Raw genomic sequence first — 13,448 nt, 5'->3', positions numbered from 1 at the left:
AAGTGGGTCCCCGAGCTGGGTCTGGGGGCACTGAGCGTGTCAACCACACCAGCAGCACAGCCTGTGAAGGGTCCCAGGTCCCGGCAGGCAATGCAGATGGAGGTCACTCAGGAGGGAGGCCGGGCCGGTGGCTTTAACCAGGAGGGACGCCTCTCACGCGAGTCCACCCTCGCACTGGGGTTGATCATGTCCCTGATGTTGTAAGTGCTGTACTTGACTCCCAGCCCTGCAGCTCCAGAGGGAGTCCCCGCAAATTGAAGATGTCATTGGTCTTTTATGTCTTCCTGATCTGAGAGCGGCAGCTGGGCTTCAGAGACATGCTGAGGCTCCTCACTGACGCCTCCCCACCAGCAGAAACCACAGCAGGGCCTCGGTGGTTCACACCACTTACGAAGGAAATAAGCTTTCTAAGCTCTCTGACCTCCAGGATTTCTCTTCTGTCGACTGCCTTTGAGATCCTGTGCTTCTTCAGAGACCACGGGTACGAGACACGAGGACAAGCTTGCTGGCGCTCAGACCAGCCCAGAATGACGCTGCCCCTCGAGAAGGGGCGGGGGTGAAGGGTGTGACCACAGTGTCACCTCCACAGTGCGCTGTGCAGCTAAATCCCACGCGGCCACTGCGCACCTCGTCGGCACGGTGGCTCTGAAGGCAAGAAGCGCGAGCCCTGGACACCGTTTCCCCCTCCCCCAGCCTCACTGCCAGACCCCACGCCCTTGTTCAGAAGACCCAGAGGCCAGGAACGCCACTGTCGCTCTCCTCCCCACCTCCCCCCCGCCACCCCGAGAATGCCATGGGTCTACGTTCCCAAGGGCAGCCTTTGATCGCTAGTGCCGCTCAGACTCGGATGCAAATGTCAAACCAGTTGTGCTGATTATCGATCGGGAGAAGATGGAAATGTGCAGCGAAGATCCGTGGAAGCAGAAAAATACACCCTTGCAAATCCAGATCACACAGCACCAATGGTGTGGTTCATTCTGGCTTTTTAAAAGCTTTTACCTCCAAACACGTGGAAGCTAAAACACCACTGAATACGCGTGTCTCGAGCTGCGCACGCAAGTGTGGCGCTTCCCAGGCCAGGCTCCCAAGCAGGTTTGTTTCTTTATACAAGTTCAAGCCCTCGCTGAGCTTTTACACGGAACTGCTTGCCAAGCTGCGCTCAGTCGTAGCCGACTCTTTGCGACTCTGTGGACTGTAGCCCACCAGGCTCCTCTGTCCATGGGATTTCCCAGGCAAGAATACTGGAGGGGGTTGCCATGTCCTTCTCCAGGGGATCTTCCCGACTCAGGGATCGAACCCGTGTCTCCTGTACCAGCAGGCGGATTCTTTACCACTGCACCACTTGGGAAGCCCACGGGGAACTCACTGAAACCTCATAAAAATCCTGAGGGGCACGAACTCTTTTATTCCCCTTTTATAGGAGAGGACACTGACCCTTAGCAGGAGGTAAGAATTATAGAGGAAGGAAGTGGCACAGCAGCTGGCCCCTGTGAGGCAGACTGGACTGCTTCTCGGCATTGCCGCAGGAACATGGTAACCCCTGCCCTGGGTAAACCCGTGGAATTTAGCCTAAGTGTCACCAGCCCCAGAGGGTCCTGCTGAGGCGGGTCAGACACAGGCCTCGAGGGGGAAGCTGGAGAGCAAAGGGGGAGGAATACACCCGGACGGCCAGAGGGAGGGAAACCAGTCTTTCCTCGAAGGAATCTGTGGTCAGAAGACACGAAACATGAAACAAAACAAAACCAATGCAGGCGGGTTTGAACCAAGATTAATGACGAGCTTCAGGACAATGGAAACTCCTTGGTTCACCACCGATCTGCATTTCTCACCCTGGACTTTCTAGATGGAGCTGTGCCCTTGACAGTCTGGGTGCCCACATCTCAGAGCCTGCGGTGGTATTTCTCGTCATCTAGGCTCACTCTGGCCCAGACCACAGCCCAGGCACAAGGCCAGAGCCACCCCGGCATAGCAGGTGGCTGGCCGGCAGGCTTGGTTACTGGCTGCTGGAACCACCAAAGTCCAGAATGTGCCTCCCCTCCAACTTCATATGTAGCAAAAGCTACCACTGCTTGATCTGTGATGCTGAGATTAAGTCCAGCTGTGTTGAGAGCCAACTCCATTTTATTAACCCTCGATTAATCTGAATTCTGGGTTAACTGGAGCTTGCAGCCAGCCTACTTTGAAAACAAGTTCACATCAAGACATTAAAAAAAAAAAAAGAAGGCATCTGTGCATGTCCTAGGAGCAGCACACGTTCGACTACAAACGAAACCTCATTTGTCTGTAATCACAGCTCAGTGAGGGCTGACGGTCAGAACCGGGCCCCCGAAGAACTGAAACGTTCTGAATCATTACAGAAAGAAGAGAGATGAAATCATCCCGAGGTAGAAGAGTACGGTCACAGAGAATATCTGCCAGCACAGACTGAAACACAAAATGGGCTTTCTGTGGGCCCCTGTGCTCGCCACGGGGCCCGGGAAGCCTCAGTGGGCCCACCCTGGGTGCCGTGCTGCCTGGCCCACTCATTTCATGGTTCTCACTCCTGCCCAGCACAGAGCATGCACCGCTTGGTGACGGGGTGTTCAACGCCAGCACGTGGCGTGAAAGCTTGAGCAACAGGAGCCCGCTAAATAAAAGTGTCACACACAAATTGTGGTTCACGCCAGGGGTTCCTGGAGCCACTGACAGACCGAATCCATCTTATAATGAGACCCATCTGGGACTTTAATAGCTAACCTCTCCCGCTTGGATGGCAACCACAAATAGGATCCATCCTGTGCCAGATCGCATTTTTGGATACAAAGCTTCCAATGGGCTTGTTTTATTTTGGGAGCAAAAACCATGGTGAGGATAGCAAAGAACATGTCCACACGTGACCGCGGGTGTCGGCGGGCTCACTGGCGTGGGTGCTGCTGGGGCTTGGGTGAGGAGCAGGGGGAGAGTGTCATTTTATTATTGTGTGTAATAAATTCTCTCCACTGCCTAGGCCTGTGGGGAGAATAATGAACTGTCGCAGAAGGAAAGCAGCAATCATTCAATTAATTCACTTGGCGAGCGCTGACTGCCCGTCAGCCAGGACTGCGCTGTCCCGACGGGAGTTCCCGCCGAGGCGGCCGTCAGCGCGCTCGCTGGTGGACAGACGGTCCGCTGAGCCTGACCGCGGCTGAGACCCCTGTGCTAGCGGGTTGCTTTACTTGAAAAGAGAATAGATGTGGACAGAAAGTGGGGGTTGGGGGCCGGCTCTAGAGGAAGGCAAAGCAGCACGGGCAGCTCTCTCCACCCCACCCTGGTCCCACGACCAGGAGCTGCCAGGTGTCACCGCGGACGGGTCTTCAGAGGCTGTCACCACGCGAAAGGTCATGACCTCGAGTTAAAAAGACACCCAAACAGACCCCGTTCCCATGCTAGGGTTATTTATCGGAGGGGGACGCCACCAAGACGAAGGACTTGAGACACACCTGACCGGACAAGAAGCCATGACCTTCCCCAGCCCAACAACGACACACGTGAAGGAAGGACGCCTGGTCCGACGGCCCCGGGACACGCCCTGGAGGTCGGCCTGGCCCCGTGGGGGGGACGCCTGCTCTCAGACTCAAGCATGCTGCGGCCAGTTCCCAGGTGCCGCCTGACCCCCCGGGAGGGCTGGGCGCGGCCCCGGGGACACAGACAGGCAAGCTCATGCAGGGGTTAGTACCACAGAGGGCGGTCCCATCACCACATAGAGTACCTGGGCATAACCTACTGTGAGGGCTCAAATGCAGATAGGTCTTCTGCCTTGGGCTTGAGGCTAAACCAGCAAGATAAAAATGAAGAAAAACAGAAAACACACCCTGTGATATCAACAACGTCACGGGTCATTGTGCCACTTGCAAAATGCTTTCAGACCAGGTCTGAAACTGTGACTGGCGACTTTACTTGTTTTGTTTTTTACGGCTTGGAGTCGGGGATCTCTACAGCTTTTAGCACCCCGGGGGCTGTGAGGCAGCTACATACAGCCTGTGCCTGGGGCTGGGGGGAGAGACAGTGGAGTGGGGAGGGGTCTGAGGCAGCTCCTTGGAGGCCCAGCCAGCTCCCTGGCCAGCTGGTCCTTCCTCCTCTCTGCCCACAGGCTGAGGCCTCGCTCTAGCTCCCCTCTCTGCTCAGAGTTTCAGACGTGGGTCCAGGAGGGAAACCCGTTAAGTTACAGAAGCTGGGGGAAAGAGGAACGTGGATGGTGGCGAGGTCTCTTCCTCCACGCTATTAAAAGGGATTCTCTACTTGGTGCCAATGCTAACTGGAGTCAGGAGGAAGGATTCGGGACTCCCGATTGTCCCCCTCAGTGATGGCAGGCACACACATCTCTCAGGGTTTTCAGATACGGCTTAACCACTGAAAACAGTCCTCGCACTGGGAGACTAATTTTAAAGACTCGGGTACAGAGTACAAAATTAAACACATCTATCACCATCTAAGTTCACTGAAGAGCCTTGTCGTTCTGACCCCCGTGTGACAGGTGTTCCTGGCTCTAGGGCAAAGTGTCAGGAGCTGACATCACCTAGCGAGAGAGGACCTTTCTGCTCTGCCCAGCGGAAGACAAGTATACTCTTGGGCTGACAGTATGGGACTTAACTTCCTCCCAAAGGCTGAAAGCTCAAAACATCCATGGAGAAAAAGACATGAAACTTGTTAGCAACATAAATGGGAAGTCTCCTCTTTTAAAACATTAAGGTTCTTCCAGACATTTCTTTTCAAGTCTGGACGAAAGCTTAACATTCAGAATTTGGTTTTGAATCAAGAATGGAATTTTACAGTCCTACGCCGCTTAGACACACAAAAAGCCGAGAGGGAGAGGCCAGTCTCGACAGCCTCCCTTTCATTTTGCTTTCTCATTAAGTAAGGCAGCTCCCTGGGCAGAACTCCCCTCGGCTTGAAAGACAGAACTGCTTTACCGCTAAATGATGGATCAAAACCCGTCCTGGAACCATGATTCATTTCATCAGAGCTCTTAACACAAGCTCCCCTTCCATCAAGCCAGTGGGTTCACAGTCATCGGCAGAGTAACTTCCCTTCCTGGCGTGAGTCAAAAAAAAAATTCCCTCAACTAAGTACATGTTAAAAAAAAAAACGACACCAGTGTGACGACTCGGCTGCCGAGGGAGCATATGCCGACCTCACACTTGGCGAGCGGCCGTCCTAAGCACAGAAGACGGGCGAGCCGGTACCTTTTTGATGGTGTTGTGCTTGCTGCCGCCGCCACCCCGATCAGAGTTCTCGTTGTGCAGCATGTCCAAGGCCGTCTCCCGTTCTTTGAGTCTCAGGGCCTCGATCTCGGTCTTGAGCTCGTTGAGCTGCTCCTGCAGGTGCTTGCTCTTCTCCATGTACTCCACTCTGCCGGTGAGAGGACAAGCGTGTTGCGGGGCTGGCAGAGGGCGAGACCCGCTGTGGCTCAGAGGCCACAGACCCACGAGCGGCTCGGCCCGGGGATCCGGAGCCTGAGCTAGGGGGGGTTCAGGTCTCTGCTCAGCCTTTCATGGGCCGGGGGATCTTGGGCCAGTCCCTTAACTGCTCCACATCTGTTTCTCGTCCATGAAGTAGGGATGACGATCACAGAGCCGAGGTCAGGATTAAGCAGAAGGGAGCAGAAGAAAGCCTCAGTAAGCTATCCTACCAGTAGTAACGGCTAACAGAGAGCTTCTAATTTCTGTCCAAGAAACAACACGAGAAGCTAGCCTCCCAGAACCCAGAACAATGTCCTCGTCTCAAAATGGAAGTTGCATAGTCACGTCCGACTCTTTGTGACCCCATGGACTGTATAACCTGCCAGGTTCCTCTGTCCGTGGGATTTTCCAGGCAAGAACACTGGAGTGGGTTGCCTTTTCCTTCTCCAGGGGATCTCCCAGACCCAGGGATCCAACCTGGGTCTCCTGCATTGCAGGCAGACGCTTTACCGTCTGAGCCACCAGGGAAGCCACGCCCTTCTTGGAGAACTGACTCCATTCCGGTGGACCTCTCGGACAGGCCATGGCCCCATCCCTACTTGCTCTGGGCCATCATCTCCTAACGACGACAGATGCTCACACAGCCAACACCGGGAAGAGAAAGACGCCCGCCACCATCTGCAGGCAGGCACGCTGCTTGGGGTGTCTGACTGCTTGGGCGCAGCCAGGCAGACTGGGCCCAAGGCTGGTTATGGACTCTGCCTAGATGCTCATGGGGACTGAGTAAGGAAACATAAACTGTAAAAGAGCAGGGAATGGACAGGACGCAGCTCACCCCGATTATGACCAGGATCAACGCTGAACATGCCTAGGATGTGGGGAAGGGGGAGGGGAACTCACACCACGGGCACCATAGTCAGAGACGCTGGGGCCTTCTGTCCCCAGGACACACTGCCCAGCCTGGGGCTGCCCATGCTGGGCACCAAGCCGGGTACCTGAGGACACCGAGCAAGGTGAAGGCACCTGCCCTACAGACTCAGGTGGGCGAGGGGCTGAACCCCCGATTTGTCCCTCATCCACAGTGCGGTGCTGGGGGGGACTTCCTAGGCACTCCAAGTCTGGGCTCCTGTTGATAACAGGAACACTAGGCCTGCCTCTGAAGTCAGTTGGTGGTAATGAAATGAACGCTAAAGATCTGTGTCACCAGGCGCCCCATGCCAGGTAGCTGCCATGACAGTCCCCTGGCCGGGGTGGTGGCTGGCTGATTCACCTACGGCTCAGAGCAGGGGACCCCGGTTAGATGTCCTTTGTAGGGGGGAGGCTCCCTTCCATCTCAGGGCCACAGCCCCCAACCATAAAGTAAACAAGGAGGTCAGCTCAGGGCGGGCTGAGCTCGGCCGCCAGAGAACACACTAGGAAACATGTTCCACCACCAGGTCAGAGCATGACCACCACCTGAACAGGGTCTGACTGGCTGGGAGACCCCCAACAACCAGTCCTAGACTGTGGGTGAGCTCTGAAGCCACTGTAAACTCCGGGTCACCCGTCAGGTGTCATTTTTATCCTGGAAGACAGAATGCTGGTCTACCGCTCTTCATTTCCAATCAGGAAGCTCCTCTCGGTGGACAATTGTGAAAGCGTTCGTCACTCAGTCATGTCCGCCTCTTTGCGACCCCGTGGACTGTAGCCCGTCGGGCTCCTCTATCCACGGGATTCTCCAGGCCAGAATATTGGAGTGGGTGCCCTTCTCCAGGGGGTCTTCCCGACCCAGGGATGGAACCCAGGTCTCCTGCACTGCAGGTGGATTCTTTACCGCCTGAGCCACCAGGCAAGCCCACAAAGAGGGGAGCAGCCGGGAGAGACAGGCAAGAGTGCTTGAATGTCTGGTGGGCAAGGACAGAGCAAACCTTCATGGGGTTAGGGACAGGCTGCCCACGTGGGGCCCCAGGGAGGCCAGGGACTCCGTACTTCTCTTTCTCTATCTCCATGGAAAGCCGCTTCATGTCGGTGTCCTTGAAGTCGAAAGACAGGCTGTCGCCAGTGAGGCTGAAGCTTGCCATGTCGGGAGGCAGCGGTGCTGGGAGTGGGTTCATGGGCTGTGAAGGAGAAACCTGATCATCAGAAGGGTTGGTTCCCCAGAACGGAGGGCACTGCCATGTCGGCCATTGACCCTCCAGAGGCCACAGAGGCCCTGGGCCCAGCGCGCCCACCCCTAAAGCGGATGGAGGCGAGGCAACGAGACTGGATGACTTTCTCCTCCCAGATCAGATGGTCACCTGAAATACGGCCCCAACAGACCTCTCCCACCACCTGCCCTACAAGGCTGTAAACAGTATTGTTTGTTAGTCTTTTGGACCACTATTTTGTACTTCCTGCTCTGTTCCTCTGCTTAAACCATGTTGCCTCCCTACACCCCATCTCACTTTCGAGGCCCTAGAATGTTCTGCACTGCTCACTCTGCCATGCATTTGCTTAACAGTAGCCCTGAGGGCCCCGCAAGGGAACCTGAGGGCTGGGAGGGCAGGGAATCTATGAGGCTAGAAGCAGGGTGGCTGGCAGCCCAGGCTCACCGGGTACGTGGGCTTGGTGGTGATTTCCAGCAGCTTCTGCTTGGCTCTTCGCTCTGCCTCGCGGGCTTCCTGCAGGTCCTGCTTCAGCTGATCGGCCTCCTTGGCCCTGCAAGGAGAGGAGGGGCCGTCAACTCCACAGAAGACACAGGAGGAGCTGGAGGTACATGAAAGTGGAACCCCTCTAGGAAGTTCAGACTAGGAACGAGCCAGTGTTCATCTGATAGCTGCGGGACAAGGACAACTGAGAGCCTCGAACTGTCTTTGCAAAGCACAGACCAGAGTCCCATCCTTGGACCTGGCCATGAGCCAGGGTGGCCTGTCCAGCCCCACTCCCCCGTGTAGGGCATGGTGAATACTGCTGTCTTCCCACGTGCCCCTCAAAAAAAAAGGGAAAAGAAGTGTATTGCGTAAATGTAAGAAAAGTCTCATGTCTCCTCAGCTAAAAGCAGCCTGTGGATAAGCTCAGCAGTTTTCCTGCAAACATGACCATCCGAGGCACAGGGGCTCAGTGCAAAGGCATGGCCGGGCTGCGGTCTGTGGAACCAGAGAACTGCATCCCTGTGCTCGCCCGGCTCCAGCCCCTCTGGCCACGCGGGAAGGGGCCTCTGGCCAGCCCGGGAGATGGACCGGTGGTGGGGGGACCCGCTCACCTCCTCTCCGACTCCTCAGCCATCTTCAGCGCCAGTACCTCAGCCTCCAGCACCTTCTGCTCCATCAGGCGCTTCTCCTCCTCCGTCCGGATGGCTGTGGCCTTGATGCGCTGCATCTCCTGTTCAGCCTCTGCCGCCTTCTGGGCCAGGAGCTTCGCCTCCTCCTCCGTGATCTGGGCCTTTTCGGCCAACAGGTCGGCCGTCTCCTCCGACCGCATCTGCAGAGAGGAGCGCGGTTCAGCGGGAATGGGGGGGGGGGGGTCCCGATCCTGTCCTCCCACCCTGCTCAGGCCTCAGATGCCCAGGTCAGCAAGAACCAGTGTCTTGGACACCCTGGGGCCCTGCTGGTCCCCAAGCCACACCCTTCAACTGCTGAGAAGGCCCTTCAGGGGGTCCATCCACAGGGTCCCATTTGAGCTGAGGGCACACTTTATGAGGGAGAAAACCAGCTTAACTCTGTCCTTCTCTCTCTTTAAATAAGTGGTTCGAAAGTGGGGCGACTGTCCCCTCATGGGACACGTCACAGTGTCTAGAAATGACTTTGATTGTCACAAATGGGGAATCCAGCGGGCAGAGGCCAGGGACACGGCCAACCAGCCCTCAGTGGACAGGACGGCCCCCACCAGGGGACCACCTGGCCCGATGAGCGGGGGGCCAAGGCTGAGACTCCCCCGGGGAAAGGTGACCCACGGTGAGTGAAGTTTGCCTGCCCTGGGAGGCTGAACTCAGCCTAAATCTGCTCCTGCAAACACAGGTGGAAAGAAAGCAATTTTTTTTTTAAGCCGAAACGTCAAAGCAAGTGGCTACTCCATGGTCTTCGGGGCCTAACCCTGAGCCCGAGGGAGGCCTCCCGGGACCCAGCCCCGCGGACGTCACCAGGGCTTCGTTGGCCATCGTCGCCTCTTCCTTCATCTGCAGCAGCCGCCTCTCCAGCTCATCCCGCGTGCGTTCAGCCTCCTCTCGCATCTGCTTCTCCCGAGCGAGGCGCTGCCGCTCCATCTGGGGGGGAGGTGCGGCCACTGGTCACGGGGGCCCGCAACCTGCGGCACGCCAGTGCCAGGGTCTCCCTCTGAGAACCCTTTTCCTCCCTGCACTTTAGGGACCCAGGGTGACTCCCCTTGCCCACCACCCTCCATCCTTCTGAACCAGCTTGTTGAGTGGCAAGCCGTGCTCCTTGAAAAATCATCAAGCGGTAAATGAACAAACAGTGGAACGCTGAGCCAGCCTCCACCGGGATGGACAGGCGCGTTCGTGCATGGTGGGTGCAGAAGCAGCTACTTGGCCAACACAGTGCTTGTGCAGGGAGACCCTGGTGGCCCTGCTCTGCGGCTCAAAGGATGCAATGCAGGCTCCTCCTCCCAAGGGGCAGCTGCAGAGACAGACTGCCTTCTCCCCTGCACCCACGGACCCCTCCCATACCCCTAGTCTCATCGGCAACGGCTCCACTCTCGCCTCTGACCCTCGGAGATGAAGTTGTCCGTGTGAGGCATCAACAGCTCAAACGCTGTACTTTCCAGGGGAGGTGGCAGCAGCCGAGGTACAGACCCCACAGCCTCATGCGGAGGCAACTCCCGAGCCAGGCCTGGGACAGGAAGGAGCCGGGAGGGGACGGGGCCCGCTCCTCGCAGCACCAGCGCTAAGCCACCACCACTGGCCTTCTGGATCGCTGAATTAATTGGGCCACATGCCGAGCTTAATAAGGGGAACAAGTAGAGGACAAGCGGTATTCTCTGTGATCTTAGGGCCCTAGCTGTGTTCAGAAAGCAGGAGCCAGAAGTGACCACTGCACCATTTTCTTTCTTAAATAATTAAAGCACATCTAACAACTTATTTCTTGCTTTAACCTTCTCCCCAACTCAAGATTTCTAAGACTGATGCTTTTTCTAAATACTAAGCAAAAAAAAAAAAAAAGGCATTGGGCATCGAAGGAATAATGCAAAGACAAGCAATAAAATCCTGTAAATTCTTCTTCAGTTTTCCTCTTCCAGGTCAATGAAAAACTTGGCCAATTTGTTCTCGATTTCTACCATGTTAGAATCTCCATTACGTGGATGACTAGATCCCCGTTATCATCTGCTTGAAAAACGCCTACAATCCCTTCTGCTCCCAGCACTGCGCCTTCTCTGAGACCTCCACCCCAATCTTAAGGAATGTCCCCGTTTGCAAAGCGGTTTTGGCCGCAAAGACCCACAGGTACAGCGTATCCTTTGATCTGAGACGCAGAAGACAGATTCTCAGCTCCACTTGACAGATGAGAAAATGGAGGCCTGGCAGGTTAAGTCATTCACCGGGGTCTCAGACTAAGTCCCATGTGTGGCACCAAGGTCAATGTCTGTCCTGCTGGGCCACGGAGCCCCTGACCTGCGGCTGCCAGATGTCAGGAACGTGCATCTGCCGTCTTCCCAGCAGCGTGGGTCAGGGGTGTGTTCATGTTACTCTCTGCACAGCCTGGAGGCTTATACGCTTCCTTGCCCTGTTCAGGTCTCTCGCTTCTAAGCTCTGCTCTGCTGATAAGGAGGGCAGAGGGCTCTTTTTGAAGTTGCCTCTATGACCCTGCGCTGACCCACGAGCATTTCTTGTCCAACACAACCCATTCCACTGCCCTCCCCCACCCCACCTCACACACACACAAAGCATCCCAGTGAGTATGTCTGTGGCCTGACGTCTCAAGAGAGCGTCTCAAGAGACGGAGAGCTGGGAGCACAGTGGATCCAACTGGGCATTTCATCCTAAATCCCGGGGCCGGGAGCCAGCGTCTTTGGAGGATTCGAAGTAGAGAGCTGCACACAGACCGATCATCACCCTCCGAGCCTGCACATCCGAGGGCAGCTGATCGCAGCTGCTGCTCCTGTCTGGTGGTTCACCCACAACCTCGACTGACATTTGCAGCAGTGAGGCTCACATAGGCCGTGTGGGTTTCGGTGAGTCGGAAAGGTCTATAAGCGGAAAACAATGATGCGGGTGGTCCGGGCTGATGATAACGGATGCTAACGGAGGCTCCCGGCGCCTCCCAGTGCGGCCCCTGCGCCGCCCGGCCTGACCTGCAGCGGGGAAGTGCGGCCAGGGTCTAATTAGCATTCTGTCAGCGGGCTGCTGGGTGTGCCCTGTATTCCATCACCAGCTAATTAGAAAAGAACAAGGCTGGGCACAGGAGACGGGCAGGCAGAAAGAATGAAAGCTTAGCTGCACGGACCAGAGATGGATGGATGCGTGGATGGATGGATAGAAAGATGGACGGATAGATGCGTGTAGGTTTGGCTGTCTCTGCCCGAACCTGCGCTGACCACACTTCACTCGCTTCACTGGAGAAATAACCAGGGACGTGTCTTTGAGATACCTGTTACAGTTTATTCCTCATTTCCAGAGCTGACTCCCACCATCATTTATTCATCGGCCAGAAAGATCCAACAGGGATAGTATGAGATACCACTCCAGTACTTTTGCCTGGAAAATCCCATGGATGGAGGAGCCTGGTAGGCTGCAATCCATGGGGTCGCTAAGAGTCGGACACGACTGAGCGACTTCGCTTTCACTTTTCACTTTCATGCATTGGAGAAGGAAATGGCAACCCACTCCAGTGTTCTTGCCTGGAGAATCCCAGGGACGGGGGAGCCTGGTGGCTGCCGTCTATGGGGTCACACAGAGTCGGACACGACTGAAGTGACTTAGCATAGCATAGCATAGGCACTTTCACGATCAGAGGACGGCCACCCCTTACCTCCAGGCAGAGGCCCCCACGGGGCAACAGCAGCAGCTCCAACACCTGCTCACCTGCTTTCTGGCCTTCTCCTCCCTGGCCTGGGCTTTCATCTGTTGGACTTCCAAAGAATCGGCCTTCCTTCTCCTCATAAACAGGTCGTGATTCCCAATACACAGCTGGAGAATCTGCGGCCAGGAAAGCAGGGGATGTGTGAACACCCGTGGACACGGGCTGCGTGCAGAGCTACACGGAGACGTACTCTGAACTCCGGGGCAGCGACTGCCTGTGCACACCAGTGGGCAGACACAAGACGCAGAAAGCACTTGACTGTCTACTAACAGGAGCGTGGAGGAAAAAAAAATATACGTTTCATATAATACACAATGGAATACTATACAGCAGTGAAGTGTGTGTGTGCTCAGTCACTCAGGACCATATTTTTAAGCATCAACATGGATAAATCACACACACACAAAAAAGAAAAGGTAAAAAAGGCAAGTAACAGAGGAATACAGTTGACAGCACATATATACATTTTAAGAACATACAAAATTTGCTAGTATCCTTGTTTTGCCCTACTTGAAATAAAAGTTCTTGAATATCAGGCGGGGATACTTAGCACACAGCTGAGAACACTGGTCACCCTTGGGAAGCAGGGGGCTGGCAGGGTGCCAGTGTGGGAGGGGGTTCCCACAGTGATGGGAGTGTGCTGTTTCTTTTTTCCTTTTTGTTCTGCCAGACTGCATGGTGGGTGGAACTTCTCCAACCAGAGACTGAACCCATGTCTCCTGCAGTGTGAGCACAGAGCCTCAGTCAAGCACTGGGCCACCAGGGAGGTCCGGGAGTGTGGCATTTCTTAAAGCTGGGTGGTGGCTAAGGAGTTGTTTATTCCTGTCATTCTTTACACCTCACAGATACATTATACTTATCCTTTCATAGGTATGAAGTACTTTAATAAAAATAACTTAAAAAAAAAAGTTCCTCATCACAAAATGTAGATTTGACTCTTTGCTGTGGTGGTTTAGTGGCTAAGTCATGTTCAACTCTGGCTCTTCTGTCCATGGGATTTTCCAGGCAAGAATACTTGGATGGGTTGCCATTTCCTTCTCCA

General features: G+C 55.3%; 1 protein-coding gene across 9 annotated transcripts in view; it reads right to left on the bottom strand.

Moving 5' to 3' along the window:
• The window catches only part of NF2 (NF2, moesin-ezrin-radixin like (MERLIN) tumor suppressor), a 72,095-nt gene that overhangs the window by 6,480 nt on the left and 52,167 nt on the right, over positions 1-13,448 (bottom strand). For 2 of the 9 annotated variants that reach the window (XM_086348616.1, XM_086348618.1), the window contains exons 10-16: positions 12,409-12,522; positions 9,514-9,636; positions 8,638-8,855; positions 7,988-8,093; positions 7,386-7,513; positions 5,202-5,367; positions 3,728-3,787 (exon numbers count right to left, since the gene is read on the bottom strand). In XM_086348616.1, the coding sequence (XP_086204742.1) occupies positions 3,752-3,787; positions 5,202-5,367; positions 7,386-7,513; positions 7,988-8,093; positions 8,638-8,855; positions 9,514-9,636; positions 12,409-12,522 (891 nt within the window). In that variant the 3' untranslated portion in view covers positions 3,728-3,751. Of the gene's footprint in view, positions 1-2,789; positions 3,365-3,727; positions 3,788-5,201; positions 5,368-7,385; positions 7,514-7,987; positions 8,094-8,637; positions 8,856-9,513; positions 9,637-12,408; positions 12,523-13,448 lie in introns of those variants that run through there. The other 7 variants (XM_086348617.1, XM_086348619.1, XM_086348620.1 and 4 more) reach the window with 6 other exon arrangements.

Source organism: Bos grunniens, chromosome 17 (genome assembly GCF_055505025.1).
Source record: "Bos grunniens cultivar Pamir isolate PY7600 chromosome 17, Bosgru_T2T1.0, whole genome shotgun sequence".
In the NCBI taxonomy this organism is placed as follows: domain Eukaryota; kingdom Metazoa; phylum Chordata; class Mammalia; order Artiodactyla; family Bovidae; genus Bos; species Bos grunniens.
This window is presented reverse-complemented; position numbering and strand designations above follow the sequence as displayed.